Genomic DNA, 26,850 nt, shown 5'->3' with positions numbered 1-26,850 from the left:
AACTCCCTCACCCTTTTATAGATGAGGAAACAAGTTCAGACAAATTCTGTGACCTAAGAACACTCAACAGTTACAGGCAGGACAACAACTCCTCTTTATGATACTTAAATCAGGCTACCTACTATCAAAGCTGACTAGGATTACTTTTCTTCTCTCTTCTCTAAATACCTTCCATAGTTTCTCTAGATGTTAGATTTTTTTTAATGATCACTGAGATCATTTTAAAGGCCCCACAACTTAACAGTCTTTTTTAACTTGTTTATTTCATCATGTATTAAGTCTTACAAAGATGCCTGAGGTAATGTGAACATCTGTTTCTCCTTTACTTCAAGTAGAGTACAAAAGCCGGCTGAGTAAAACAAAAACAAAAAGGAAAGGGGATCTATTCAAGAATATTAAGCCCGAGAGTAAACTTGCAAATATTCGAAAGACAGACATCCAGCAAGTGTTTTAAAGGCTTTCTAGCCAGGTAGACCTATTGTTTTAATAAACACACACATCACTTCGAATACTCTGCAGCTGTGTACACACTCCTGCGTGCCAAAATGACAACTGCTAAAGGCAATATGGGACAGACCCACATTCCAGGTAAGAATTCTTTGTACAGAAGATCCACAGAAGCAAGTGCTGCCGAGTACACTACTCCCATTCCCTCAAAAATCACCACCAAATTCCTTCATACAGGACCTCAAAGAATGTCGGGATTTCTACGGTTCCTAAAATCAGGTTGAGAGATTCTGCTTGGTTTACAGCATTGATCTAATAATTTAGGCTGGAAGGACAACTTTGCAAGGGCAGGGTTGACTTTTGTCTTGAAATCTTGACTGTACCTTGCCTGTAAGGGCACCAATTAACACCTAAAGGCTTTTGAAGAAAAAAATCCATTATTTCTTTTCTTTCTTGAGAGGCGTTTTTTTCCCTCCTCGTTTAGAAGGTTTGCAGTACTTTGCTTCCATCTGAGCCAGAAAACTGTCCATTTCCTTTTGCCGATCCTTTTGTCTGCTCTGTTTAAGAGGTTAAAACACAAGCTTTCAAAACACAAGTCTATCCAGAGACAAAAGTATTCAGTGGTTGCCAAGGGCTGGTGGAAGGGAGAATGGGTGAATGACTGCTCATGAGCAAGGGGTTTGTTTTTAAGGTGATGAAAATGTTCTGTAATTAGCGCTAACAATTATACAACTTGATGAATATACTAAAAGCCACTGAGTTGTGCACTTTAAAAAGATGAAAACATGGTATGCGAGTTATGTCTTGAAAGAAAACACAACACCCACATCATATACACACTATAAAGAAAATATAAGCAGAAAGAATCAGAATATGAAAGTGGTGACAACCTTTAAAGACAACCTGCCAAGTTTACCTGAATGACTGCTTTCAAGTTATCTACTCCTTCATCAAGGCCCAACTCCTTCCTGCTCTTTTCTGCTTCTTTAGCCTCTTCCTGAGCCTAAAACAGAAACTCACATGAGACTCCATGGCAACTCAGCATATACTAAAAAATACCCTCTTTCCCAAAAGCAAATCTATTATAAGAAACTTTCCATTTGAGGATTATATAGATAAAAAGGACAGAATTACACAAATATGTCATTCATTAAAAGACAACACAGCTGACAGCATGCAGTTGATCCTCTGATTCTAATAAGCATTTCTGAGTTTCCCCCGTTTCTACTAGCTAGGGGTAGCAAGTAGTTTGGTATCATAAACTACATGGTGGTAAAAATGAAAACAAAATGCTAGAACTAGGAAACGTCATTTAACCAAGGATGCCCTCAAAAATGTTGTCAAGACAAAGGCATCTCAGATTCCTCTCCTCTGGAAACCCACTTTTTACTACATGTGACTGGTGGCAGCCTTGAGAGTAACCCTGGCTTAAAATTCCCAAGTAGTCAAAATAAATACTAACAAACTCAGTTTTAACCTTTCTTTACCTGACTTCAAAGCCACCTTCTTCCGCCAAATTTTCCTAGAGCACTGATTCCAAAATACCACAAGAATACCTTGGGGAATGTTAATGAGTTTGTTCTTCATTTCAGGGCAACAACTAACACTATAATAGGTCCCAAGCCCCAGTAAACTTTCTAAATAGTAATGAACACTATTAATACTGGAAATGATGATACATTAGGGTTTTGTTATTGCAATAAAAAGACAGAGTTTCCATGGTCTACTTTCAGTCCTTGTATTCTATTTCTTAATACTTTCTTTAATACTGTGTACCCACCATCCAAGTTGGTGAAGTCTCTCTCAAAACTATGCCATCCCCCTGCCCCCAACTCTAGGGAAGTTTCTCAAGCTAATATCCTATTATTGGATACAGCTGTGCTCAGTTTCACCAGAGAAAATGATTACCAACTTAAATGGTCAGCTTGAGCCTAAACACATGTAGCCTATAAGCCCAAATGATTATTATTTTTTTTTTAAGTAGGCTCCATGCCCAATGTGGGGCTTGAATTCAAGACACACACACACACACACACACACACACACACACACCAGCTTACCCCTAGTATGTACGTGGGGCTTGAATTCAAGATACACACACACACCCCCACCAGCTTACCCCTAGTATGTACTTGTATCAAGGCTGCAAGCCTACCTCCACCTCCAAATCTTACACTGCCTACTTTCCACTGAGCTCCCATTAGGAAATCCAGGTTGAGACAATGGCTACTACCCCAGAAGACCAGAGACACAGATGCTTGCTATCTTGAATCCACTCCCTCCCAGAACCTCATCTGTCCTAAAGCTCCTTTCCCCTGACATCATCCCTCCCCCTACCAATACCAAGTATAATAAGGCAGAGAGGCCACAATCCTGGATTCTCCACAAAAGTGCTCCTCTCACAGTGTGTTTGGGAATACAGTTGCATCAAAATAAACTGAGTCATTTGTTTAGAAATGTATATTCCGGGTCCAACTCAAGAATTAGTTTGGGCAAAGACAAAAGAAAATCTGTATTAACAAGACACAGTCTCTCCCCCCGCCGCCCCCCACACAGAGTTTCTGTCACCCTCTTACCATCCCTTAACCGAGTGAGAACCACCATCTATAACCTATGTATTTGGACTCCATTATTTTATCTCTTGAGGAATAAAGAATATTTGTGTTATTTTAAGATTATATTAGTTATTTAAACCATCCACACAGTAAAAATCCTGTTAAGCACAACATACTAGGAAAAAAAAGTTTCTCTTGATGAGCTGGTATGCTCATTTCATTAGACAACAACTATATAGTAAGTTAACTCTCGTTCTCATTTAAGTAATCTTACTATATTTGTTATTGTAAATACTCTCAGTCTTTTTGGAAGCAATAAAGAAATAAATAATAAATTGCATTCAAAATCCTACCCTCCTTTTTCTTGCATTCATCTTTTGCTTCGATTCTTTGACAAAGGCATTATAGGATGGGATCTCTCCAGCATCAATGGCTTGCTGGATAATGTTCCTTATCCTGGGTTCCTCTGTGTACTGCACACACAGCACAGACTCCATGATCTGATCCATGTCACCCTTGAAATCCAAATAGGCCTGTTTAATATCTGCCAGCTCTTCTTCAGAACCTTTGTATGTCTTTTCAAAAGCTTGAATGTCTTCTAGAGATATCTGAACAAATAAGAGACATATGTTTTAGCTTTAACTGACAATTTTATTTTAAATAAATAAAAAGTATACTAGTAAAACCAGATTTAGGTGTTGAAATATTTGTCTCCAAGTACAACAGTTGCTTGAGTTGAAATTGTTGCAAGGAACCACATTTTCTATGCCAAAGCTTTTCCAGAGTTCTCCCTACTCCAACCTTCACAACTACTAAGTTACAGACCAGGAAATTTTAAGTGACGTTTCTCAGGAAAACTCAGGACTTACATGTGGATATGTAAAATGAAGCCTTATCTTGTAAAATATTAAACCACCTCTTTCACTATAATCGCTCTACATCAACAGGAAATTAAAGACCCATTTCAGTAGAACCGCGCATGTTTTACGATTAAATAGATTTATTCTTCAAAGACATATGTATCTACTGAGGAATGCTTGCTTGTATGTATTTATCTGTATTTTTGAAATGAAACAAATTCCTCATTCCTACACAACACAAAATGCAGTGCCTTAAAGGCATTCAATAAACGTTTGTCGAATGAATGAAGGGAACGGTCACAAAGAAATCTCCAGAATCCTCTACCTTTTTAAAAAGTAACCTCCAATACGTCTCCCAGTCCCGATCTTGGTTGAGCACATCCGACTCTTCGTCCACTGTTCCCTGCTCATTGTACAGTGCTCTCTGCTCTTTGTCGCTCAGAACAGAATAGACTTTCCCGAGGATCTGCGGGGAGAGAGAATCCAAAAGTCATCCCTGCAACCCTCACTGAAACCGCGCTTCGGGAACTAAAGATTAGAAAAAGCCAGACCCAGCTGGGCACGCTCCGCTGGGGCGGGGCCAGGCGGCCAAAGGACCAAGAGAAACCCAGGCGGCCAGTGGGAGCGCGGACTCGCGTACCTGGAAACGGCGGGTGGCGTCTTCTTTGTCGTCCTCGCCGACCCGGTCCGGGTGGACCTGCAGGGACACCTTGTGGTAGCCGCGCCGGACCTCGCTGTCCGAGGCCTCGCGCCGCACACCCAACACTCGATAAAGGTCGGCAGTACCAAACACTTCCTCGCACAGCTCCAGCAGCCCCATGGCCGGCCGGGGCAGGGAGCGAACTGCAAACTCCGCAAAAACTGCCGGTGCCGGTAACACTGCCTAGCCCTCCGAACTGCCTCCTTTTCCCCNAGGGCGTGGCCAGCCCAGATTGCTCAGCTGTGGGGACCTCCCTCAGCCTGGTGCGGCGATAGCGCCCAGTGCCAGGACGCCCTCCTCCCCTTACTCAGGGACGCTGGCGCCTATCTTCTCCCCGGTGTCCCAACGCTTAAGCTTATCTAATATATGGCACGTCCATATTACTCGAACTTATATGCTGCTGTTTTGTTTGCCTTTTTTTTTTAAGTAAATAACTGTATTAGCATCGGCATTTGGTAATTTGACATGGTTCAACATGTTCTTTTCAGTGATTCAGACAGGAGTACTCAGAACGTGCAAACCCAATAATTTTGCAACCTACACGTTGGGACTGCTGGGTAAGGACTTTCCCTTGATTCCTGCAAGAAAAACAACCCTAACCAAAAGCACAAAATACCGGTCTTTTAACTTTTACATTACAGAATCATTCCCATTCACCTTCCACTTTGGTGAAGGTAACGTGACCCAAACCCTCACCTTAGTAAAAATAAAGATGCTGAAGAAAAGGCGTTTTTAATTAATTTTTTTAATGGTTTCTGAAGTGCAGAGCTGGGTTTTAGCACGTTGGATTTGAGGTAATAGCAAGATAAGCTGATGCAATCAACTAGTAGATGGTGAGAAACTATGTCAGGAGACCCAGAGCAAGGCTAGAGCTTGAGAAAACTTTGGAAATCAGGGACAGGATGAGCTCAAAGAGAAAGTGTGTGTATATAGATCTTAGACAACGGAAAACCAGGGCACAAAGTGAATACCTGAATTGGCAGAAACTCAGTAGCTTAAAATATTTTAGCTTAACCCATTTTCCAGCAGTTTGCCTTACTGGTCAATACTTTTCGGAATCATTCTCCTCCGCTCTACAATTATAGTTTATCCAAAGATCTTGAACAATCCAGAGATTACTATCTGTAACTTCCAGAGTTCCCATGGTTTTCATAGCATTTCTCTTTCCCAGATCCAAGAGAAATCCAGGTAGTCAGTTCTTCTCCAGCCTGCCCTGACTTCAAAGTCCCCTCAAAGCAAGGGAAGCCAAACAGTAACAACCCTGGGAGAGACTTGATGATACCATAATGATGGCTGGTAATTGTTCTCAGAATACAAAACCCAGAGAATAAAGTAAGTTGGTACATAATAGCACTTTATTATCTCCTCTATAAATCTCCCCACCATAGTGTCATGCCAGAATTTGAAATCTGTACTATCCAGGGTGTGCACTAAAATTCTCCAATCCATGTCTATGGTTGTCCTGCAAACTGGTGGAACAGATAATGACATTTTGGGTTTTGGGCACAGCCCGGTCATTTACATTACCAAATTCATGACACCGAAACCTCATTCTATCACACTGGTTTTTTAAGTGGACTTTTGAAAAATCCCTCATCTCACACCCACTTTGCCCCAGACACTAAAATATGCTGGAAAGAGCTCTCCAGGTATGCATAGTAGAGTCTGAATCTTAGCTTTGCCCAAATGAAAACAGGTGGCTTTGGTCAAGTTTCCACCTCTGAACCTCAGCCTCCCATCAAGAAGATGGAGACAATCCTACCCACTTTCATGATACCTAATAATCCTCACAAATAACTCTACTTGTAAAGAGCTGAGAATGTACATAGGTACTTTTCAATATTACCTTTCTTTCATTTTCTCATTCTTAAAATAGACTCTTATAGCTTAAAAGCTCATTAAAAAAATCTACCTTTGTAAATTTGAGATTATGTGTCAAACAAGACAATATAAATCTATAATTACAAAAAAAAAAAATAAGTAACTGTGTTCTTGAGCCAGTGGGATGACCATAAATGATTAAGGAAGGAATTACTCTGATGGACCATGGGCAGGCTGGCTGGGGGCTTTCAAACAAGGGTCTTGGAAGGGAGCAGACTGTAAAGTTACCCAAGAGATCCAGGGCCCAACCCAGAAGTTCAACACACGTCACAGTCACTGTCTTTCTCCAGATGAAGACTAAAAAAGCAAGTGAGTACCCAGACCCAGCTCTATGTCAGAAAGAACAAATCTCTCCCTGTGCCCTGCTCAGGCCAGGCCAGAAGAGCATGGGTGACTTAGAAAACTCCATTTATTGACTTCTAAATCTAATAAAACTAAGTGTTCTGCGCAAGTATTTTAAGAGGACTTTGACCTTTTCCCCAATGTTATGCTCAAGCTCAGCTGAAGTCAGCTCGTTTTTGTTTCTGTAGTTTCTGTATCTGTTTTCTGAGATGCTAAGAGAACTTCGCGTGCCCGTTTTCTTCGCAGCCTCTCAGCATTTGTGATCATCATGGGATGCAGAGGAAAGAAGCCAGAGAGACCTAGAAGCAACAGGATTTTCACTCATTATAACATAGAACAAGGAGTCTCCAGATTCAAAATGACAATTAGAACACAACTTCAGCTCTCACTCCAGTCCTGATCAGCCTGAGGTAATGAAAATCATTCTTAACTATTATCACCCTGAAACTGACTTCAGTTTAAAATCCCCTCAATGAAGTAAGGCTAGAGCTGAGTTACCCAGAAGTTTCTCCACAGGCTTAGAGAGGTGAGCCCCACAGCCAATCCAATGCCGGATCCGGTCCAGGTTGAGAGCAACAATTTTCTCTCCATGGCTGTTGGGCAGTGGATCATAGGAGCCCAATTGCTCCACGAAACGGCCATCCCTGGGGCACTTGTTGTGAGCAGCCACAATGCGGTAGAAAGGCCGGTTGGTACAGCCACTCAGGGAAAGGCGGATGACTAAGTGGCCTCCATGGTAGGCCTTGCAGAGGACAGTAGCTGCAGAGAAATAAATGGTTAAGACACAAGAACTGAGTACACAAAATAAACAAAATTAGTTAGATAACAAGCTCCTTCCTCAACTGTAGTATCTCTACATCCAACCGTTATTGTCAATCTGGTTTAAATACTATATTCTTTGTGAAACTCGTTTCATGCGCTTCAACGAGAAGTGACTACCTCCTCATCCCTTAACCAACTCAACACCAGCCTACCAGTTAATAGCTCTGCAACCACGAGCCTCAGCTACCTCACCTATAAACTGAATACCATTTTTCGCATAGGTTTTTCAGCATGGCTTAAGGAAGAGAAAAGGAGAAACTGAGGAGAGGGCCAAACGTAAGGCAGAGTGGCTGCCTCAGGTTGGAGTTGCTTCCAACTCGCACCAGCAAGAGGCGCTTCATCCGGTCCCTCACGCCACCTCCCGCCCCCTACGCCCACCAGCCTCGCCCGGAAGCTCACTCACTGAACTGGACCATGGTGCAGCCGGCGTGCGCCGGGACCTGGGGAGCCAGCTGCCGCTCCTCGCAGCGTCCCGCTGTCTGCACAGATCAGCGCTACGGCCTCGGGAGGGGCGGACGACGAACACGGAGCAGTCCCCGCTGCCGAACCGGGGCGCGACCTCTCCGCGACCCAAGCCTCAGCGCTCCGGTGGCGGAAGCGGAGTTCACTCGCCCCGCCTCTTCCGCTTTCTGCCCTACACTTCCCATAAGGCAATGCTGCGAACCCTAACATCCCTTAAACTCCTGCAAAAAGGCGCGCTGCGATTTGCGTGTAGCGGGGGTGGTAGTGCAGGCAGAGCTGCGTGAGCGCTCTCGGTCTTCATTGGACCGTGGGTTCCTGCTGGAGTGAAGAATATTGGGAGAATTCGGGGGAGCGGACAAGAGACTTGGTAAACTGCTCTCAAATCCATCTTTCCAGGGAACGTTTTTTGGGCGTCTGTTTAGAACGCTTAGCTGCAAGTGCGCTGTTTCTGCCCCTAGGAAGCTCAGTTACGTGGGGGAGACGCTGAGACTACACCAGAGTTGCTAAAGATGGTCAGTATACAGTTCTGGAGGAGCAGAGAAGGCGAGCCTGATACTTCCTTGGTGCCTCAGGAAGTAGCGTTAGAGCCGAGACTATAGAAGAACAGTAAATGATGTGAAGTTTATTTTATCCTTCTGTGTTTATTAATATGCCTTTCACCTTCCCTCCTATTCCTCCATCTTCCTCCTCTGCACCTTCTTTTAAAAAATTAAGGATAAGGAGTCTTTATTTCTGGTTTTGCTATGCAATGATCTAGAATAAAAGAAGTGAAGTATTGGTCCTTTATCGTCTCTATTCCTAGAATAATGGCCTTAGTTGTGAGTTTTCCATCTATTATAGAGTAATGGACTCTTCTTGGAGCCCTTGTGATTTAGTTCCATGAAGATACCCGTAATTAGAGGTAGTGAGTACCCCCACCATCAGCAAAAACCTCTGTGTTCAGCTCTGTTTACCAGTGAATCAACCCAGAGGGTCTGGTTAATGTGTTTGTCCTAATACAAACCTGGCCAGAGACCTTAGCAGTTGACTTCCTAAAGGAGTGATCTGATAAGTTTTTACCAGAAACCTTAATAATGAACCCACTATGCCTTAATTATAGAAATAATTACATTCTTACATATACCTCAGTATACCTTAATTAACTCCAGAACCACACTGATGATTTTTTAATCTCTTCCATTTTTTATTGTCATCTACTTTACTGTCACTTGTAAAACATCCAGTAAGGGCCATCCAGTAAGATAGCCCATGGAAATAAATGAATGAGTTTCTGTTCATGGTGTTGTCCATTCCCAGGCCTCATGTGATGAAATAATCCAGGGTTTAATTTCTCTGAGAAGGAAAGAAGGAAGAAGTCTCATACAGAATATTCTTCAGCTGGAAGGCTGTCAGAAAGATGGATTTCCAAAGCCAACTGTCTCCTGTACCATGTGGATCTCTGCAAGCAGAGTCTCATCTTTCAATTTCAGCTGCATAAGAAGAAGGAAGGGGAGGATACATGTCATGCCTGATATACCTTTGGGGAGACCCCTCATTTACAGGACCACAGTTAAAGAATATAGTTCCTAGGCATGAAATTGGCTCTTCCTATATTCCCTATTACATGGTAACTCCATTAAAAGACCTCAGAACATTGTGCTGGTTACATGGACACATTTACTTTATGAAAATTCAATTAGTATAAACATTTGCAACTTGTGTATTTTTTTTTATAAAGTAACTTTAATAAAGTTTACTTTTAAAAGAGTTCACATGATCACCCAATCTGTCTTGACTATAATATTGCAATTTGGCAAGTGACAGGAATCAAAGATACTAGATTTAATTTTAGAGTCTAGATGTGCAGTAGAGATGTCTAGTTGCTACTAAATACCCACTCTCTTACTAACAAAATCTTCATTTCTTTTCAGGGCAGGAATGCAGCTAGTTAAAAATCTCCATTTCCTTCTTCCCTTAGAGCTAGGGGTAGTCTTAAGACCAATTGTGGCTAAAGTCATTGCTGCTTTTTTTACCCCCCAAAATACTCTTCTCTAGAAATGACTTTCTTTACCATCAAATTCTATGTATCTGTGAAACATCTTTATTTTTTTTTTATCTGAGTGTAGTTGACACACAATGTTACACTAGTTTCAGATGTAGAACAAAGTGATTCTACAAGTCTATACATTACACTGTGCTCATAAGTATAGCAACCATCTGTCACCACACAACACTATTACAATATCATTGACCATATTCCCTATGCTATATCTTTTATCCCCATAAAGTCATTGCTTTATAAGGGAGGTGAAATAGCTAACATGTCCTCTTCATTCTTTGCTTCCTTTTGTTCTTTATTGTGCCTGAAATATGTATGTGGTGGCTGTCTTGCAACAAAGAGGATGGGAAGTGCGTGCTATGACTGGAACAGAGCGATATAGTTTGGGTCTTTGATGACATTGTGGAGCTGTGATAACCAACCCTGGACTTTTCATGAGATGAGAAAAATAAAACAAATTTGTTTAGGCCACTATCTTTCAAGTCACATTATCTGTGGTTCATAATTAATAGAATACAATGAGGGTTGGCAGATGTTGCTCATGAGCCAAATCCAGCTTGCTGCCTGTTTTTGTAAGTAAAACTTTTATCTGAAACACAACCATGTTCATTTGTTTATGTATTGTCTGTCTATGGCTCCTTTTGCACTGCAGGAAAAGAGTGTAGTAGATGTGATAGAGACAGTTTGGCCCACAAAGCCTAAAGTATTATTTTGCCCTTCACAGAAAGCATGCTGATCTGTGGACTAGACCAACACCTTCAGTCTACACATGAGGAAAATGAGGCCCAGAGAAGTTAACACAGGAAAAACTAGGACCGTAATTCAGATCTCCTGACTTCCAAGCCATCTGTCTTTCCTTTAAACCAAATTCTATAGAGGTGGGAAAAAGGTCCCCCATAGTAATGTATGGGTTATTCCACACCCAGCAGCAAATGGCAAAGATGGTAAGAAAAGCCTCTAGAAAAATATTCACATCATGAAATGTTGTAAAGTCCTGAATTAAGGCAGCATCTTCCTCCCAGTTTCCCAACCTCAGTACAGTACAGACAAACAGCAGAGGCACCTGCATCATACCTTCATTGTGTACTTGTAGGCCTGCTCAGCTTCCAGTTCCCGTCCAGCCTGAAAAAAAAGAGCAGCAGCAGGTGATGATGACCTATCATAAACATTATGGTGAGAATGTACCTCGTCACAGGCATTTCTATCAAAACAGAGGATTACATACCCTCTGAATTCAAAGGGAAAACAGGAAAATGAAAGGTGATAGCAAAAAGCAGGTATTCTTATATATATAATGTCTATATGTATGATATATATATACACACACACACACATATATATATACATACATATGACTATCCCTTCTTCATTTTAAAAAGCTTAAAGATAATTTGGCCTCTCATTTTTCCCCCCTGAAATATCATGAGTCATTTGTTCCTCTCAGGATTGAAGCCATTCTGTTAACAATAGCTAAAACTTATATAATGGTTACTTTGTTATTTACACTGTTTTAATTGTCTATATTGTTTTAACTGCTTTACATGCTTTCATTCCTAGCCCTCAAAGTAATTCTAGGAGAAAACTGCTTTTATTCATGATTCCATGCTCGCAGATAGAAATACCTAGGCATAGAGAGGATAAATAACTTTTCAGGGTTATGAAGCTAGTAAGTGGAGGAGCCAGGTTTTAAAACAATGCAGTCTGGCTCCAGAGACCAAGTTTTTAACTATTGCACTTTTCCTGTCTCTATGACAGGTAAAAAGCATATACTGGAATTGTTTCCATGCAGATCTGGATATGAGATGGGGACACCTAACTATTCCACCCAGTTATTCTTTGCATGAAGCACATCTAGGAGTTAAATGCGAATAATATGAATTCACTATGATACTTAACAAATTTGGCATAACAAATTAGAGTATACAATGTCACTTGGGAAATACATAAATATGAAATATATGCATAATAACCTAATATTAAATAAATAAGAAAACTACAGAATGTTCAGGCTAGAAGGAAACTTAGAAAATATCTAGTCCAAATTCCTAATCAGTGCCAGGTCATGGTAAATGTTTACTAATTCACAAAACTTTCATTACTTAAAAGATTTTCCTAGGGGTGCCTGGGTGGCTTGGTCGGTTGAGCTTCCAACTTTGGCCCAGGTCATGATCTCATGGTTCATGGGTTCAAGCCCCACATTGGGCTCTGTGCTGACAGCTCAGAGCCTTGAGCCTGCTTCATATTCAGTGTCCCACTCTCTCTCTGCCCCTCCCCTGCTCATTCTCTGTCTCTCAAAAATAAATATTTTTCAAAAAAAAAGTTTTAAAAAATTATTAAAAAAATAAAAATAAAAGCTTTTGCATAATATGTATACTTCAAAGATTTCCTCACCTGAAGTTCATTGAATTCCAGAGGCATTTTCTAGCACATCTTCCTTTCCTGTCACTATTACCTTTGTTTCATCTTTGCTGAGGTCCAAATGATGTGAGGATCCAGAACAGCCAAAACAATTTTGAAAAGAGTAACAATTTTTTTCTACTATGTAAAATACTGCAATAAACATCCTTGTACATGTCTTCTGGTATTTTTCTTAGGAATGTATCTAGATATAAAATTGCTAAGTTGTGGATAAGAACATGGGTAAATAATGCCATATTGCTCTTCAAAGTAGTCATATCAAATTTATATCCACTAGTGATTCTGGGAATCCTCATCAGTGTTGATAATATCAAACTAATTTTTGCCAGTCTGATGGGTGTGAATTTCTGTCACACTGTCATTTTAAATTGCATTTTTATGATTACAAGTGAGGCAAACTTATCATGCATTTATTGGCTTTTACAATTTCCACTTCAGCATACTGTATATTCCTATCCTCTGACCATTTTTCAATCAGATTATTTGTAGGTTTTTCTTTATTTTAGGACATATTTATATAATAGCTATATTATATAATTATATAAACTGTAATAATAAGTTCTAAAATCTGCAAGTATTAAAGTCCTTAAGCTTTATTATTGTCCATAAGCTTTATTATGTCTTTTGTTATTCATGAGTTTCCAATTTTAAAATTGTTAATTTAGGGATGCCTGGGGAGCTCAGTCATTTAAGTGACTGACTCTTGGTTTCAGCTCAGGACATGATCTCCCAGTTTCATGAGTTCATGCACCACGTCAGGTTCTGCACTGGAGTGCAGAGCCTGCTTGGAATTCTTTCTCCCCCTCTCTCTCTGCCCCTCTCCTACTTGCACTGTCGCTGTCTCTCTCACAATAAATAAACTTAAAAAAAAGTTGATAATTTATTGGTATTTTATTTTTTGGCTGGTGCATTTACAGTCATAAGAAAACTTGCACACCCTGAGGCTCTAGAGGTATTCTCTGTATTTTCTCCTAAGCAATCTAAAGTTTTAAGATTTAGGCCTTTAAACCAGCTGGAAATATGTGTGCGCCCAAATGTGTGTTTGGTGTGAGGTAAGGAAATAATTTTCTTTATATGGATAGCCAGTTGCTCCACCTGTATTTATTGAATAGTCCATTTGTTCCTGGTTTTGGAGGGCTATACACTCTTTAAAATTGGCTTTATTGAGGTATAATTTACATACCATAAAATTCACTAATTTTAAGCTTCAATTGTTGCAACTATTACCACCACAATCCAGTGTTAGATGATTTCTATCACTCCCAAAAGCCTCCTTCATTCCTGTTTGCAGTCAATCCCAATTCCCATCCTTGGCCCTAGGGAACTAGTGATCTATTTTTCTAGCAATATTTTTCCTAAGTTTATATAAATTGAATAAAATAATATATAATCTTTTGTGCCTTGCTTCTTTCATTTGAGATAATGTTTTTGAGGCTCATCTATATTATTACATAAACCAGAATTTCATTTTTTTTTTTTTTAGTAGACTCCATGCCCAACACAGGGCTTGAACTCATGACCTCATGATCAAGAATCACATGCTCTATCATCTGAGCCAGACAGGGGCCCCCAGAATTTCACTTTTATTGCTGAGTAGTACTCCACTGTGTACATATACAGCATTTTATCAATTCACATATAGACATTTGGAATGTTTCCAGTCTTTGGCTATTATTAAATGCAGCAATGAAATAGAGAAATCTTTGTGTGGACATATGTTTTCACTTTTTTTGACTAGATATGGAGAAGTGTGACCACTGGGATATATACTAAGTGTATGTTTAACTTTTTATGAATCTGCCAAACTGTTTTCTAAAGTGGCTTTACTAATTTGCAACCCCACCAACAATGTATGAGGGTCCCAGTTTCTCCATATCCTCAAAATTTGATTTTGTCAGTCTTTTTCATTTAAGCCATTCTAGTGAATATGTAGCATAGTGTTAATTTGCATTATCTTAATGAATTACCTTTTAAATTTTTTTACATAATTTCAGATTAAAGAAAGTTCCAGAAACAGTTCCCTCTGTGTACACACACACACACTCACACACACATTTTAACTTTTCCTGAACCATTTCAGAGTAAATTGCACACTGATGCAATTTTACTTATTTTTAAAAAATATTTTATTTATTTTTTCTTTAAGTAGGCTCCACACTCAACTTGGGCTCAAATTCATGACCTCAATTTCAGGAGTCCCATGCTCTACCCACTGATCCAGCCAGGTACCCCAGAATGATGCAGTTTTAGACTTCAGCATGTATTTCCTAACATCAAGGACAGTCTCTTACACAGCCACAGTATAATTATCAAAATGAGCAAATTAGTATAAATATAATACTATTATCTAATATATATTAATATTCTATATTATATATTATATCTATATATATCTCATTCTGATTTTTCCAAATGTCTCAAAAATGTCTTTCATATCAAAATAAAATCCAGCATCATGTCTTGCACTTAATATTCATGTCATCAGCCTTTCTTTTAACCTGGAATATTCTTGAGTCTGTGTTTCATAACACTGGCATTTCTGAAGAGAATACAGGACAGTATCTGTAAAATATTCCTCAATTATGTTTATCTGATATTTCCTCATGATTGTATCAGGTTTTGAACTTTTGGCAGGAATACTACAAGAATAATGTTGTGATTCATCCTATCAGGAGGCACATGCTGTTTATTCCAATACTGGAATATTGGATGGTAACCTTGATCATTTGCTTAGATTGTTATCTGCCAGGTCTTTCTACTATAGCATTACTATATTTCCCTTTGTAATTAATAAATATTGTGGAGAAATATTTTGAGACTATGTAAATATCTCCTTAACTCCCTTAATTATGGTGGTTTCCAAATTGTGAGTTTCGCTAATTCCTATTCATTTAACAGCTGGCCTTTAGGGTGCCTGGATGGCTCAGTCAGTTAAGCGTCTGACTTTGGCTCAGGTCATGATCTCATAGTTTCTGAGTTAAAGCCCTGTGTTGGAGCCTCCTTCAGATTCTGTCTCACCCTCTCTCTGCCCCTCCCATGCTTATGCTCTATCTCTCTATGTCTCTCAATAATAAAAATGTTTAAAAATAAATAAACATTAAAAATAAATAAATAAATAAAGAAAGAAAGAAAGAAAGAAAGAAAGAAAGAAAAAAAAATAGTTGGCCTTCTACTTTAAGCTATCTTGTCTACCATTCATTTGTTTGTTCAATGATATTACTAGGGCCAGTGGGGGCTCCACTTTAAGCTAGTTCCTTTGTCTTTTCTTTTTTTGCTATGTGTTTTTGATATGTCTCAATATTTCTCTGAGCACATTTCACTTTGATCCAACAAGATATCCCATTCTCATTTTGTACTTTCTCTATCCCAGTCTTAGAATCAGCCATTTCCAAGAAGCCTCTGATTTATTATTTTTAAACCAAACAAATGCCCTAGTTCCTTTTAATGGATATCAATTTTTAGTTTTTCAAGACCTGATCACTAAGTGTACTCATGCACCCTTCAACTATATATAATATCGATTTATAAAATCTATCTGTCAGATCATGAGTATCTATCAGTATCTTCAATTCTAATCTTCAACTACAAGGTCATTCTATCTTCCTGGCTTCTATATTTATAACTTCTCTGAAAGTAAGAAACCTGCCTCCCATTTTCCACAGTATAATCTCTTATTTGGTAAATTATAGCATACTTAGTAATTTCAGAACTGCTAACTCATGGCTTTGCAAAAATGAAGCTTACTAACTGGAGTCCAATATTTGTATAGAGGGTTATTTTTTCTTTCCTTTTTAGTCTGAGAGTATATGTTTCAAATAATTTTTCAAAAGTATCTTTTTAAAAATTTTTTAATATTTTTATTTATTTTTGCAAGATAGAGAGACAGAGAGTGATCAGGGTAAGGGTAGAGAGAGAAGGAGGCACAGAATCTGAAGCAGGCTCCAGACTCCGAGCTGTCAGCACAGAGCCCGATGCTGGGCTTGACCCACGAACAGTGAGATCATGACCTGAGCCAAAGACAGACACTTAAATGACTGAACCACCCAGGCACCGGCCCCCCACCAAGGTATCTTGAGTTCTCTTTTTCCCACCTTCAGTGTTGTTATTCATGGGAAGTAGTTTTGTTGTTATTGTTATGATATGAATTATACAATCTCACTGTTTCTTGTTGATTTTATTTCTTTAAAAAAATGAAACATTAACATGGTTCCAAAAGTCATATCTGTACAAAAAGGTACAGAGTGTCATCCACTCATTCCCTCCCTTCTACTCTATGTCTGCCCATGTCTAAAAGGACCCAGTCTCATTAATCTGTGGTTTTTCCTTCCTGTGCTTTTTTGGCACAAATGAGCCAATCTGTGTATGAATTCTTCTTTTTCCTTCCTTTTTATGCAAAATGTGGTATACTATAGGAAATTTTGCACTTTAGTTTTTTCACTGAACAATATATCATGGAAATCACTCCACATCAGTTCCTAGAGATCTTCTCCATTATTTTTTTCAGTAGTTAGCACTCCCTTATGTGGATATACCATAGTTTATTTAAATATTCTCCTATGTATGTTGTTTCCAATGTTTTGCAATTGCAATAATACTGTAATAACTATCTTGTGCATGTGTAGTTTTTTGTTGGAGGAAGAGTTTCAGGGAAGATTGCTAGGAAGCTCCATCGTTTTTAAAATTCATCTAATTAAAACCCAAGTTTCCACACATATGTGGGTCTACTTCTGTTCAGCAGTTATGTTCCACTTACCTATTCCTACCCTAATATCACTCAGTTTTAATTATCAGAGTTTCACAATAAGTTTTATTGTTTGGTACAAAAGTCTTCATGTTTTATTACCCTGTCCATATTGTCAAGATGATTTTTGGCCTTTATTGGGCAAGTGAATTTTAGGGTTACTTGATCAAGTTCCTTAAAAAACACTTATTATTTTTATTGGAATTGCATTAAAATTAGATATGTGGGAAAATTTTCAATGTTATGGTCTTGAAACTTCCTGGCCATGAACATAGATAGTACCCCTATTGGATCTTTTATGCCCTTCAATAAAGTTTTACACTTTTAGCCATACAGATCTTGAGTGAGATTTTTTTTTAAGTTAGACTTTCAAATTGATTGTTCCTGATGATCTTTGATTTTTATGATATTGATTTTTTATATTAATCTTTTTTTCCAGCAACCTTGCAAATCTACTTGTGTTCATCTTTATTGAACAGATAATAGATATACATAATTAAAAGTCAAAAGGATATTATAAGATACATATTAAAAGGTCTTGCTTCCACCCGGAGCCTATCCACTCTGTTCCCAACTACTTCCCCCAACAATAACCACCATTCTTTTTTTTGTCTACTCTTTTAGTAGTGAAACTTTTTATTCATCTTTCAGCTTGTAGATTTCCTTTTAATCCTTTTCCTCCAATTTCTTTTGGGTGTGTATGTGTGTTGTTGCCATGGGGGAACCTCCAGTATACAGGGTTATTTCAAAGATATTGCAGGTTTTGTTCCAGACAAGCTTAATAAAGTGAATATCACAACAAAGTGTTGTCCCCTAGTACATATATAAGTTATGTTTATACTATACTGTAGTCTATTAAGTGAGCAATAATGGCATCATGTTTTAAAAAACAATGTACATACCTTAATTAAAAAATATTTTATTGCTGGGGTGCCTGGGTGGCTCAGTCAGTTAAGTGACTGACCCTTAATTTCGGCTCAGGCCATAATCTCACAGTTCATGAGGTTGAGCCCCGCATCAGGCTCTGCGCTGACAGTGCTAAGCCTGCTTAGGATTCTTTCTCTCTCTCTCTCTCTCTCTCTCTCTCTGCCCCTCCCCATATGCACTCTCTTTCTCTCAAAAACAAATAAATAAATATTTTTAAAAATATTGCTAAAAAATGTTAACCACCATCTGAGCTTTCAGTGAGCCATAATCTTTTTGCTGGTGGGGGTCCTGCTTGATATTGATGTCTGCTAATGGATCAAGGTGAAGGTTAATGAAGATTGGGTTGCTGTGGCAATTTCTTTAAGACAATGATGAAGTTTGCCACATCAATTGACTCTTCCTTCCATGAGTGATTTCTCTGTAGTGTGCAATGCTATTTGATAGCATTTTACCTACAGTACAACTTCTTCCAACAATGGAATCAATCCCCTCAAACCCTGCCACTGCTAACTTTATGTAATATTCTAAATCTTCTGTTGTCATTTCAACTACCTTCACATCTACACCAGGAGTAGTTTCCATCTTAAAAAAACATTTCCTTTACTCATTTACAAGAAGCAACTCCTCATCTGTAAAAGTTTTTCTTTCATGAGATTACAACAATTCAATCACATCTTCAGGTGCCACTTCTAATTCTAGTTCTCTTGCTATTTCTACCACATCTGCATTTACTTCCTCCAGTGAAGACTTGAACCCCTTAAAATAATCCATGAGGTCTGTGGTCAATTTCCAAATTCTTGTAAATGTTGATATTTTGACCTTTTCACATGAATCACAAATGTTCTTAATGAAATCTAGAATGATGAATCCTAGATTCCAGAAGGTTTTCAATTTACTTTGCCCAGATCCATCAGAAGAACCACTATCTGTGCAGCTATAGCCTTACAAAATGGATTTCTTAAATAATAAGACTGGAAAGTTAAAATGACTCCTTGATCTATTGGCTGCAGAATGGATATTGTGTTTGCAGGGATAACAAACCAATCTATTGTACATCTCCATCAGAGCTCTTGGGTGACCAGGTGCATTGTCAATGAGGAGTAATATTTTGAAGGGAATTTTTAAAAATTTTGTTTGTTTATTTATTTATTTTAAGAGAGAGAACACACATGTGTGCTCAAGCTGGGGAGGGGCAGAAAGAGAGAGCAAGAGAGAATACCAAGCACTGTCAGCACACAGCCCAATGCAGGGCTAAAACTCATGAACTATGAGATCATGACCTGACCCAAAATCAAGAGTTGGACACTCAACCAACTGATTCAGTCAGGCATCCCTAATTGTTGTTGTTTTTTTTTTTTTTTTTTTTAAGAGAGAGAGGGAACACACAAGTGCATGCATAAGTTGGGGAGGGGGAGAGAGAATCTTAAGCAGGCTCCACACCCAGCTTTGAGCCATTGCAGGGCTTGAGGTGTGGCTAGATCTCACAACCATGAGATCATGACCTGAGCTAAAATTAAGAGTGAGACACTTAATCCCCCTGAGCCACCCAGGTGCCCCTTAAAAGGGATCTTTTTTTTTTTTTTTTCTGAGCGGCAGTTCTCATCAGTGGGCTTAAAATATTCAGTAAACTGTGTTGTAAACAGACGTCATCTAGGTATTATTGTTCCATTTCTTAAACATAAGCAGAATAGATTTAGCATCATTTTCAAAGGCCTTAGAATTTTTCAGAATGGTAAATGAACATTGGCTTCAATTTAATCCCCAGTTGGATTAACCCCTAACAAGAGAGTCAGGCTGTCCTTTGAGGCCAAGCATTGACTTCTCACTAGCTATGACAGTCGTAGATGGAATCTTCCTCCAAGATACAGTTTTTTCATCAACATTGAAAATGTGTTGTTTAGAGACACCTGGGTGGCTCAGTCGATTAAGCAGCTGAATTCAGCTCAGGTCATGATCTTGCAGTTCGTGAGTTCGAGTCCCGTGTTGGGCTCTGTGTTGACAGCTCAGAGCCTGAAACCTGCTATGGATTCTGTGTGTGTGTCTCTCTGACCCTCCCCTGCTCACACTCGGTCTCTCTGTCTCTTAAAAATAAATAAATGTTAAAAAATTTTTAAAGAAAATGTGTTGTTTAGTGTAGTCACCTTCATAAATTACTTTACCTAAATCTTCTAGATAAGCACTTGCTATCTCACCTTGCACTTTTATGTTATAGAGATAGCTTCTTTCCTTAAACTTCATGAACCAACCTCTGGTAGCTTCTAACTTTTGTTCTGCAGCTTCCTTACCTCTCTCAGACTTCATAAAACTGAAGAGAGTTAAGGCCTTGCTCTGGAATAGTCTTTGGCTTAAGGAAATGTTGTGGCTGGGAGATCTTGTATTCAGACCACTAAAATTCTCTCTGTATTAGTAATAGGCTGTTCTGCTTTTTTATTATCCATCTGTTCACAGGAAAAGCACTTTTAACTTCCTTCAAAAACTCTTCTGTTGCATTCAAACTTGACTAGCTGGCACAAGAGACCTAGTTTTCAGCCTATTTCAGCTTTGACATGCCTTGTCACTAAGGTTAATCATTTCTAGCTTTTGATTTAAAGTGATAGATATGCAACTCTTCCTTTCACTTGAAATTTTATCTCATAATTCCAATATATAATGATTTTGTTTTGTTTTTTCATTCCCATTTCAATTATCTACTGAAATGTAAAATTCACCTTAAAACTTAATGGCTTAAAACACAATATATTATTTCTCACCATTCTATGGACAATCTGGGCCATTCTTCTGCTGGTTTTTTCTGGAATCACTCATGCAGTTCTAGTCATCTGAAAATTTCGCTAAGGCTAGAAGGTCCAAGGTGGCCTCACTCAAATAGAGAGGTTAACTATTGATTGGGGTGATTCAGTTCTTCTCCAGCTAGTCTTTGAACCACCTACAGGCTAAACTGGGCTTCTTCACAGCTGATGGTCTCAGAGTGTTAAGAGAACAAAAACAGTAGCTGCAGGACTTCTATAGGTGTAGATTCTGAGAACTCACACAATATCACTTCTATCATATTTCGCTAGTCAAAGAAAGTCACAAGTGCCACCAAAATACTAAGAGGTTGAGAAATGAGGAGAACCCACCTCTTGACGGGAGGAGAGTGGCAATATCACACTGCAAAGGGGGTGGGCAGAAAAGCATAATTAAATGTGGGCCATTATTATAAAAAAATCTACTGGGATATATGTCAATTATACCTCAATAAAACTGGGGAGAAATCTACTGAAAGGCCTGTATTAGTTTTATAATTCTGTGTAACCAATTACCATAAATTTAGTGACTTAAAACAATATGCATTTTTCATCTCACAGTTTCCATAGGTCAGAGCCTGACATGGCTCAACTGGTTTTCTGCTTAGATTCACAAGGCTCCCAGCCAGAAAATCAAGGTATCAGCAGGGCTGGGTTCTTATCTAGAATCTACTTCCAAGCACATACAGGTTACTGACAGAATTCAGTTCCTTGTACTTGTAGGATGGAGGTCCCTATTTCCTTGCTGGCTGTGAGCAGTCAGCATTTTTAGTTTCTAGAGGCCACCCACATTCCTTGATATGTGGTCCCTCTCCATAGAGCACCACTTGAATTTCTCTTCAAGTCAGAAATTGTGTATTGAAATCTTTCTTGTGCTTTGAATTCCTCTGACTTCCCTATTTGTCCCCAGCCAGAAAATAACTTTCTGCTTTTAAAAGATTCACCAGATTGGTACACAGGCCCACCTGGATAATCTCTGTATAATACATTTGCAAAATCCCTTAGGGGTTGGTAGTAGCTTTCATGCTAGTTTTGTTCTGAAGTCTCTTCCAGCACTTTCCTTTGCCCCAAATCTCCAGTCAGGCCTCATCTTGAGTCTCTTCAATTAGAATTTCACTAAGGAAATCTTTAAACCTGACAAACAGTTGTTTCAATGAACAAATCAAAGCACACCTGGTAGAAGGTCCAAACACTCCACCACTAAAAGCAAGGAGGAGCTTTGCAGAGGACTGACCAGTGGGATGGAGCAGCAAAAATACAACAGAGTGTATACAACACACTCCAAAAACACTTCCTAAAATGCCAGGCCCTGGACAGTGTATGACCCCTTTTTAATACAGTAGAACTTGAACATACAGAACACATAAGAAGCTATTAAAACATGTAAAAGACAGAGGGGCACCTGGGTGGCTTAGTCAGTTAAGCGACCGACTTTTGCTTAGGTCATGATCTCGCGGTTCATGGGTTCGAGCCCCGCATCGGGCTCTGTGCTGACTGCCAGCTCAGAGCCTGGAGCCTGTTTCATTCTGTGATTCCCTCTCTCTCTGACCCTCCCCTGCTCACGCTGTCTGTCTCTCTCTCTCTCTCCTAAAAATAAAAAAGTGTATTTAAAAAAAAACATGTAAAAGACAGAAACCTAGCCAAAATGATGAAACAGAAGAATCCTCCTCAAAGGAAAATCTAGAAAGAAATGATAGCCAGAGAATTGCTCAAAACAGATATAAACAATATATCTGAACAAGAACTTAGAATAACAGCCATAAGACTAACAGTTGGGTTTGAAAAAAGTATAGAAGACAGAAATCTATTGCTGCAGAGATCAAAGACCTAAGAAATAGTCACAATGAATTAAGAAACGCTATAAATCAGATGCATGGGACAGTGAGGATGGAAGAAGCAGAGGAGACAATAGGTGAAATAGAAGATAAAATTATGGAAAATGATGAAGCTCAAAATAAGAGGGAAAGGAAATTACTAGATCATGAGGGGAGAATTAGAGAGCTAAGTGATTTCATGAAATGAAATAATAACCATAACATAGAAGTTCCATAAGAAGAAGAGCAAGAGAAAGGGGAAGAAGGTTTATTTGAACAAATTATAGCTGAGAAGTTCCCTAAGGAAACAGGCATCCAAGTCCAAGAGGCACAGAGAACTCCCTTCAAAATCAACAAAAACATGTTAACACTACAGCATACATAGTGAAACTGGCAAAATACAAAGGTAAGGAGAGAATTCTGAAAGCAGCTAGGGACAAATGGGCCTTAACCTACAAGTGTAGCACATAAGGGTAGTAGCAGACCTGTCCATTGAAACTTGGCGGGCCAGAAGGGAGTGGCAGGAACTATTCAGTGTGCTGAATAGGAAAACTATGCAGCCAAGAATCCTTTATCCAGCAGGGTGTCTTCAGAATAGGAGAATTAAAGACTTCCCCAGAAAAACCAAAACTAAAGGAGTTCATGACCACTAAATCTGCCCTGCAAGAGATTCTAAGGGGGACTCTGAGTAGAAAGCAGCAAAGACTACAAAGGACCAGGGATATCACCACAAACATGAAACCTACAGATAACACAAGGGCATTAAATCCATATCTTTCACTCTGAAGGTAAATGAACTAAGTGCCCAATCAAAAGACATAGGGTTTGGGGAATACGTTGAAGAATTCTCTGAGCTTTCATCAATGGGTTAACAAGGCCTAGGCCGGAAAGCTGCCACAGGGCAAAAGCTCCCAGTTTAGAACAAAAGCATAGAGCCAAAAGCCATTTCCACAGAATGAAAATGAGAACAAGTAGAGGCTGAACGCCCCTGCAGCAGGGCAAAAGCCCCAGAGATAATTAGCAAGAAAAGTGTCTTGTTAACCCGGAGATAGCATGCTCTATCTGTCTTAGCCCCTAGAAAACTTAAGATACACAGACATGGTGCCTATGCCTGCAGTAAATGGCCATCGCTTGGCACCAGGACTTTGATTTGTTTTGATCCTAATCCTTAACACCACGTACCTTCAAAGCCCACTTTCTCTCACACACGTGAGTTAATGACCACTGTTTTACTGTCTTTTTCTGAATGTCCATCATGTATGTAAGCCTTCTGATCCTAATAAATACACAGAAAGGACCTTTACTCTTGTCTCCTCCTGGACACTAGCCTCTCTCGTATTCAATTCTGGAATCACTCTTTTGTTGGACAAGAGAGAACTCCAGACTCAAAGTCTGGAACAATAGGGTATCAGAATGGATAAAAAAAAAAAAAGAAAAAGAAAAGAAAAAGATCCATCTATATGCTGCCTACTAGATACTCATTTTAGACCTGAGGACACCTGTACATTGAAAGTGAGAGGACGGAGAACCATCTATCATGCTAATAGATGTCAAAAGAAAGCCAGAGTAGCCATACTTATATCAGAAAAACTAGATTTTAAAACAAAGACTGTAGGGGCGCCTGGGTGGCTCAGTCAGTTAAGCGTCCAACTTCAGCTCAGTCACAATCTCACAGTTTGTGGGTTCGAGCCCTGTGTCAGGCTCTGTGCTGACAGCTAGCTCAGAGCCTGGATCCTGTTTCAGATTCTGTGTCTCCCTCTTTCTCTGACCCTCCCCTGCTCATGCTGTCTCTCTCTCTCAAAAATAAATGAAGAATTAAAAAAATAAAACAAAGACTGCAGATGAAGAAGGGAATTATATCATAATTAAGGGTCCACCCATCAAGAAGAGCTAACAATTTTAAATGTTCATGTCCCCAATGTGGAAGTATTCAAATATATAAGTCAATTAATCACAAGTATAAACAAATATATAGATAATCATACTGTAATTGTAGGAGACTTTAATACTCTACTTACAGCAATGGATAGATAATCTAGGCAGAAAATCAATAAAGAAAGAAAGGCTCTGAATGACACATTGGACCAGGTGGACTTAACAGATATATTCAGAATATTTGATCCAAAAGCAGCAGAATACACATTCTTCTTGAGTGCACATGGAACATTCTCCAAAATAGATCACACACTGGGTCACAAAACAGCCCTCAACAAGTATAAAAAGATTGAGATCATACCATGCATATTTTCAGATCACAACACTATGAAACTTGAAATCAACCACAAGAAAAAATCTGGAAAGCCCCCAAAAACATGGAGGTCAAAAAACATCCTCCTAAAGAATGAATGCATTAACCGGAAATTAAAGAAGAGAAAAAAAAATATAGAAGCAAATGAAAATGAAAACAAAACAGTCCAAACATTTTGAGATGCAGCAAAGGCAGTCCTAAGAGGAAAATACATGGCAATTCAGGACTATTTCAAGAAGCATTTCAAGAAAGGTCCTAAATATACAACTTAACCTTACAGCTAAAGGAGCTAGAAAGGCAGCAGCACAGCAAGCACATCTGTAAAATCCCTTGAAAGCAGTACCTATATTATTATTTGATGGAATAATCTTGCAGGAAGGGTCATCGTTAGAACTCTACCCACCACGAGAAATTGTCATATGATTTTTCTCTTTGATCTATGAATTAACTACATGTATTAATATAAGTTTATAAATGTATCTATGTCTTTTGGCATATCTTTTAATTGTTTACTTATAATTTCACTGTAGTGTGATCTATATGCATTTGTTGAATCTTTCTTTGTTGTCTAGCATATGGTCAACTTTTATGAACAACTCATCTGTACCTGCAAACAATATGTATTTTCTAATTATCAAGTGCACAGTTCTATATTGGTGTTTGAGGTCAATATTCTTTTTTTTATTCAAGTCTTACATATCCCCAATTTTTTTCCTCTTTGACCTAGCAGTTTCTGTAAGACATGTATTGAAATCTTCCATTTTAACCCTTTTAGTTTAAAGATAAAGAAACTGAAGTCCAGCAACTTTAGGTGACTTGCCCAGTATCCTATGGTTAGTTGTGGCAGAGTTGGGGAAGTCAGGTATCTCACATATTGACATTCAAGATGTTTATTCCAAAGAGAAAAATCCAGTAATTTTAATTTTATTTATTTCTCTTACAATCACAATACTCTCTGTCAGTTTGAGGTCATATTGGCCATTGGAAAACTAAGAGACATTCTCATTATTCCACATTTGATCTTAGACTGATGTGCAAGTTATTTAATTACAGGAGAGTTATTTTCTATAGGTAGAGCAGTGATCACAGCTCCCATAATACACCCTTCCTAATCTCCCATATATGTCAAGGATAAGTGCGGTTGGGCCACAGTTTAACAGAAAGGAGTGTTTCAGAAAACCTAGTAGAGCATATCCTTCACTGGTCTTTTGCCTTGTTTATATTCTGATACAAGAGCACTCCCATTTTTAAAAATGTATTTATTTTTTTGAAATGAAAACAACTTTAATGAAAAGGGAACTCAGGAGTGAAGTCATTAAATATAAACACCTTTTAAATATAAATAACATATATTTACTGATTAGTATCAGGTAAATGTCTAGACTATCTATCCCAGATTCTGGTCTCAGAGGAAAAAATCAGAGACAATTGCAAAGAAGATATTTTGTAGTTATCAGATGCATTTTTAAAACAATGGACTCTACACTGAGTGTTATGTGGAAACTAATTTGACAATAAACTATTTGTAAAAAAAAAAAATAAAAAAAAAATAAAATAAAGTAAAAATAAAACAATGGACTCTTGGGGTGCCTGGGCGGCTCAGTCAGTTAAGCTGACTTGGCTTAGATCATGATCTCACGGTTTATGAGTTTGAGTACCATGTCGGGCTCTGTGCTGACAGCTCGGAGCTGAAGCCTGCTTCAGATTCTGTGTCTCCCTCTCTCTCTGCACCTCCCTTGGTTGTGCTCTCTCTCTCAAAAATAAATAAACATTAAAAAGTTAAAAAAAAAGAAAAGAAAAGAAAAGAAA

The 26,850-nt window shown here is 38.7% G+C and overlaps 3 protein-coding genes and 1 long non-coding RNA gene across 10 annotated transcripts in view; 1 reads left to right on the top strand and 3 right to left on the bottom strand.

Moving 5' to 3' along the window:
- Positions 1-243: 243 nt before the first annotated feature.
- On the bottom strand, positions 244-4,767 carry DNAJC9 (DnaJ heat shock protein family (Hsp40) member C9). The gene is made up of 5 exons (XM_077778546.1): positions 4,503-4,767; positions 4,188-4,328; positions 3,356-3,610; positions 1,364-1,450; positions 244-1,004 (listed from the first exon to the last, which is right to left on the bottom strand). The coding sequence occupies exons 1-5, from the start codon at positions 4,680-4,682 to the stop codon at positions 885-887; spliced, it is 783 nt and encodes a 260-aa protein (XP_077634672.1). The 5' UTR covers positions 4,683-4,767; the 3' UTR covers positions 244-884.
- Positions 4,768-5,895: 1,128 nt separating this feature from the next.
- On the bottom strand, positions 5,896-8,433 carry MRPS16 (mitochondrial ribosomal protein S16). Its single transcript, XM_077778545.1, has 3 exons — positions 8,011-8,433; positions 7,284-7,544; positions 5,896-7,084 (listed from the first exon to the last, which is right to left on the bottom strand). Exons 1-3 carry the CDS (start codon positions 8,021-8,023, stop codon positions 6,951-6,953), a joined length of 408 nt encoding a protein of 135 aa, XP_077634671.1. The 5' UTR covers positions 8,024-8,433; the 3' UTR covers positions 5,896-6,950.
- Positions 8,434-8,442: 9 nt separating this feature from the next.
- Positions 8,443-9,816, top strand: LOC144243468 (uncharacterized). Its single transcript, XR_013338654.1, has 2 exons — positions 8,443-8,581; positions 9,366-9,816. It is a non-coding gene; the product is annotated as an uncharacterized LOC144243468 (long non-coding RNA).
- The window catches only part of CFAP70 (cilia and flagella associated protein 70), a 97,206-nt gene continuing 79,584 nt past the window's right edge, over positions 9,229-26,850 (bottom strand). For 5 of the 7 annotated variants that reach the window (XM_077778540.1, XM_077778539.1, XM_077778543.1 and 2 more), the window contains 2 exons: positions 11,182-11,229; positions 9,229-9,538 (listed from right to left, as the gene is read on the bottom strand). In XM_077778540.1, coding sequence (XP_077634666.1) covers positions 9,458-9,538; positions 11,182-11,229 — 129 coding nt within the window. In that variant the 3' untranslated portion in view covers positions 9,229-9,457. Of the gene's footprint in view, positions 9,539-11,181; positions 11,230-12,498; positions 12,576-21,312; positions 21,344-26,850 lie in introns of all 7 variants that reach the window. The other 2 variants (XR_013338653.1, XM_077778542.1) reach the window with 2 other exon arrangements.

The sequence above is a fragment of the Crocuta crocuta genome, unplaced genomic scaffold (assembly GCF_008692635.1).
Source record: "Crocuta crocuta isolate KB4526 unplaced genomic scaffold, BGI_CrCroc_1.0 scaffold167, whole genome shotgun sequence".
Lineage (NCBI taxonomy): Eukaryota > Metazoa > Chordata > Mammalia > Carnivora > Hyaenidae > Crocuta > Crocuta crocuta.
This window is presented reverse-complemented; position numbering and strand designations above follow the sequence as displayed.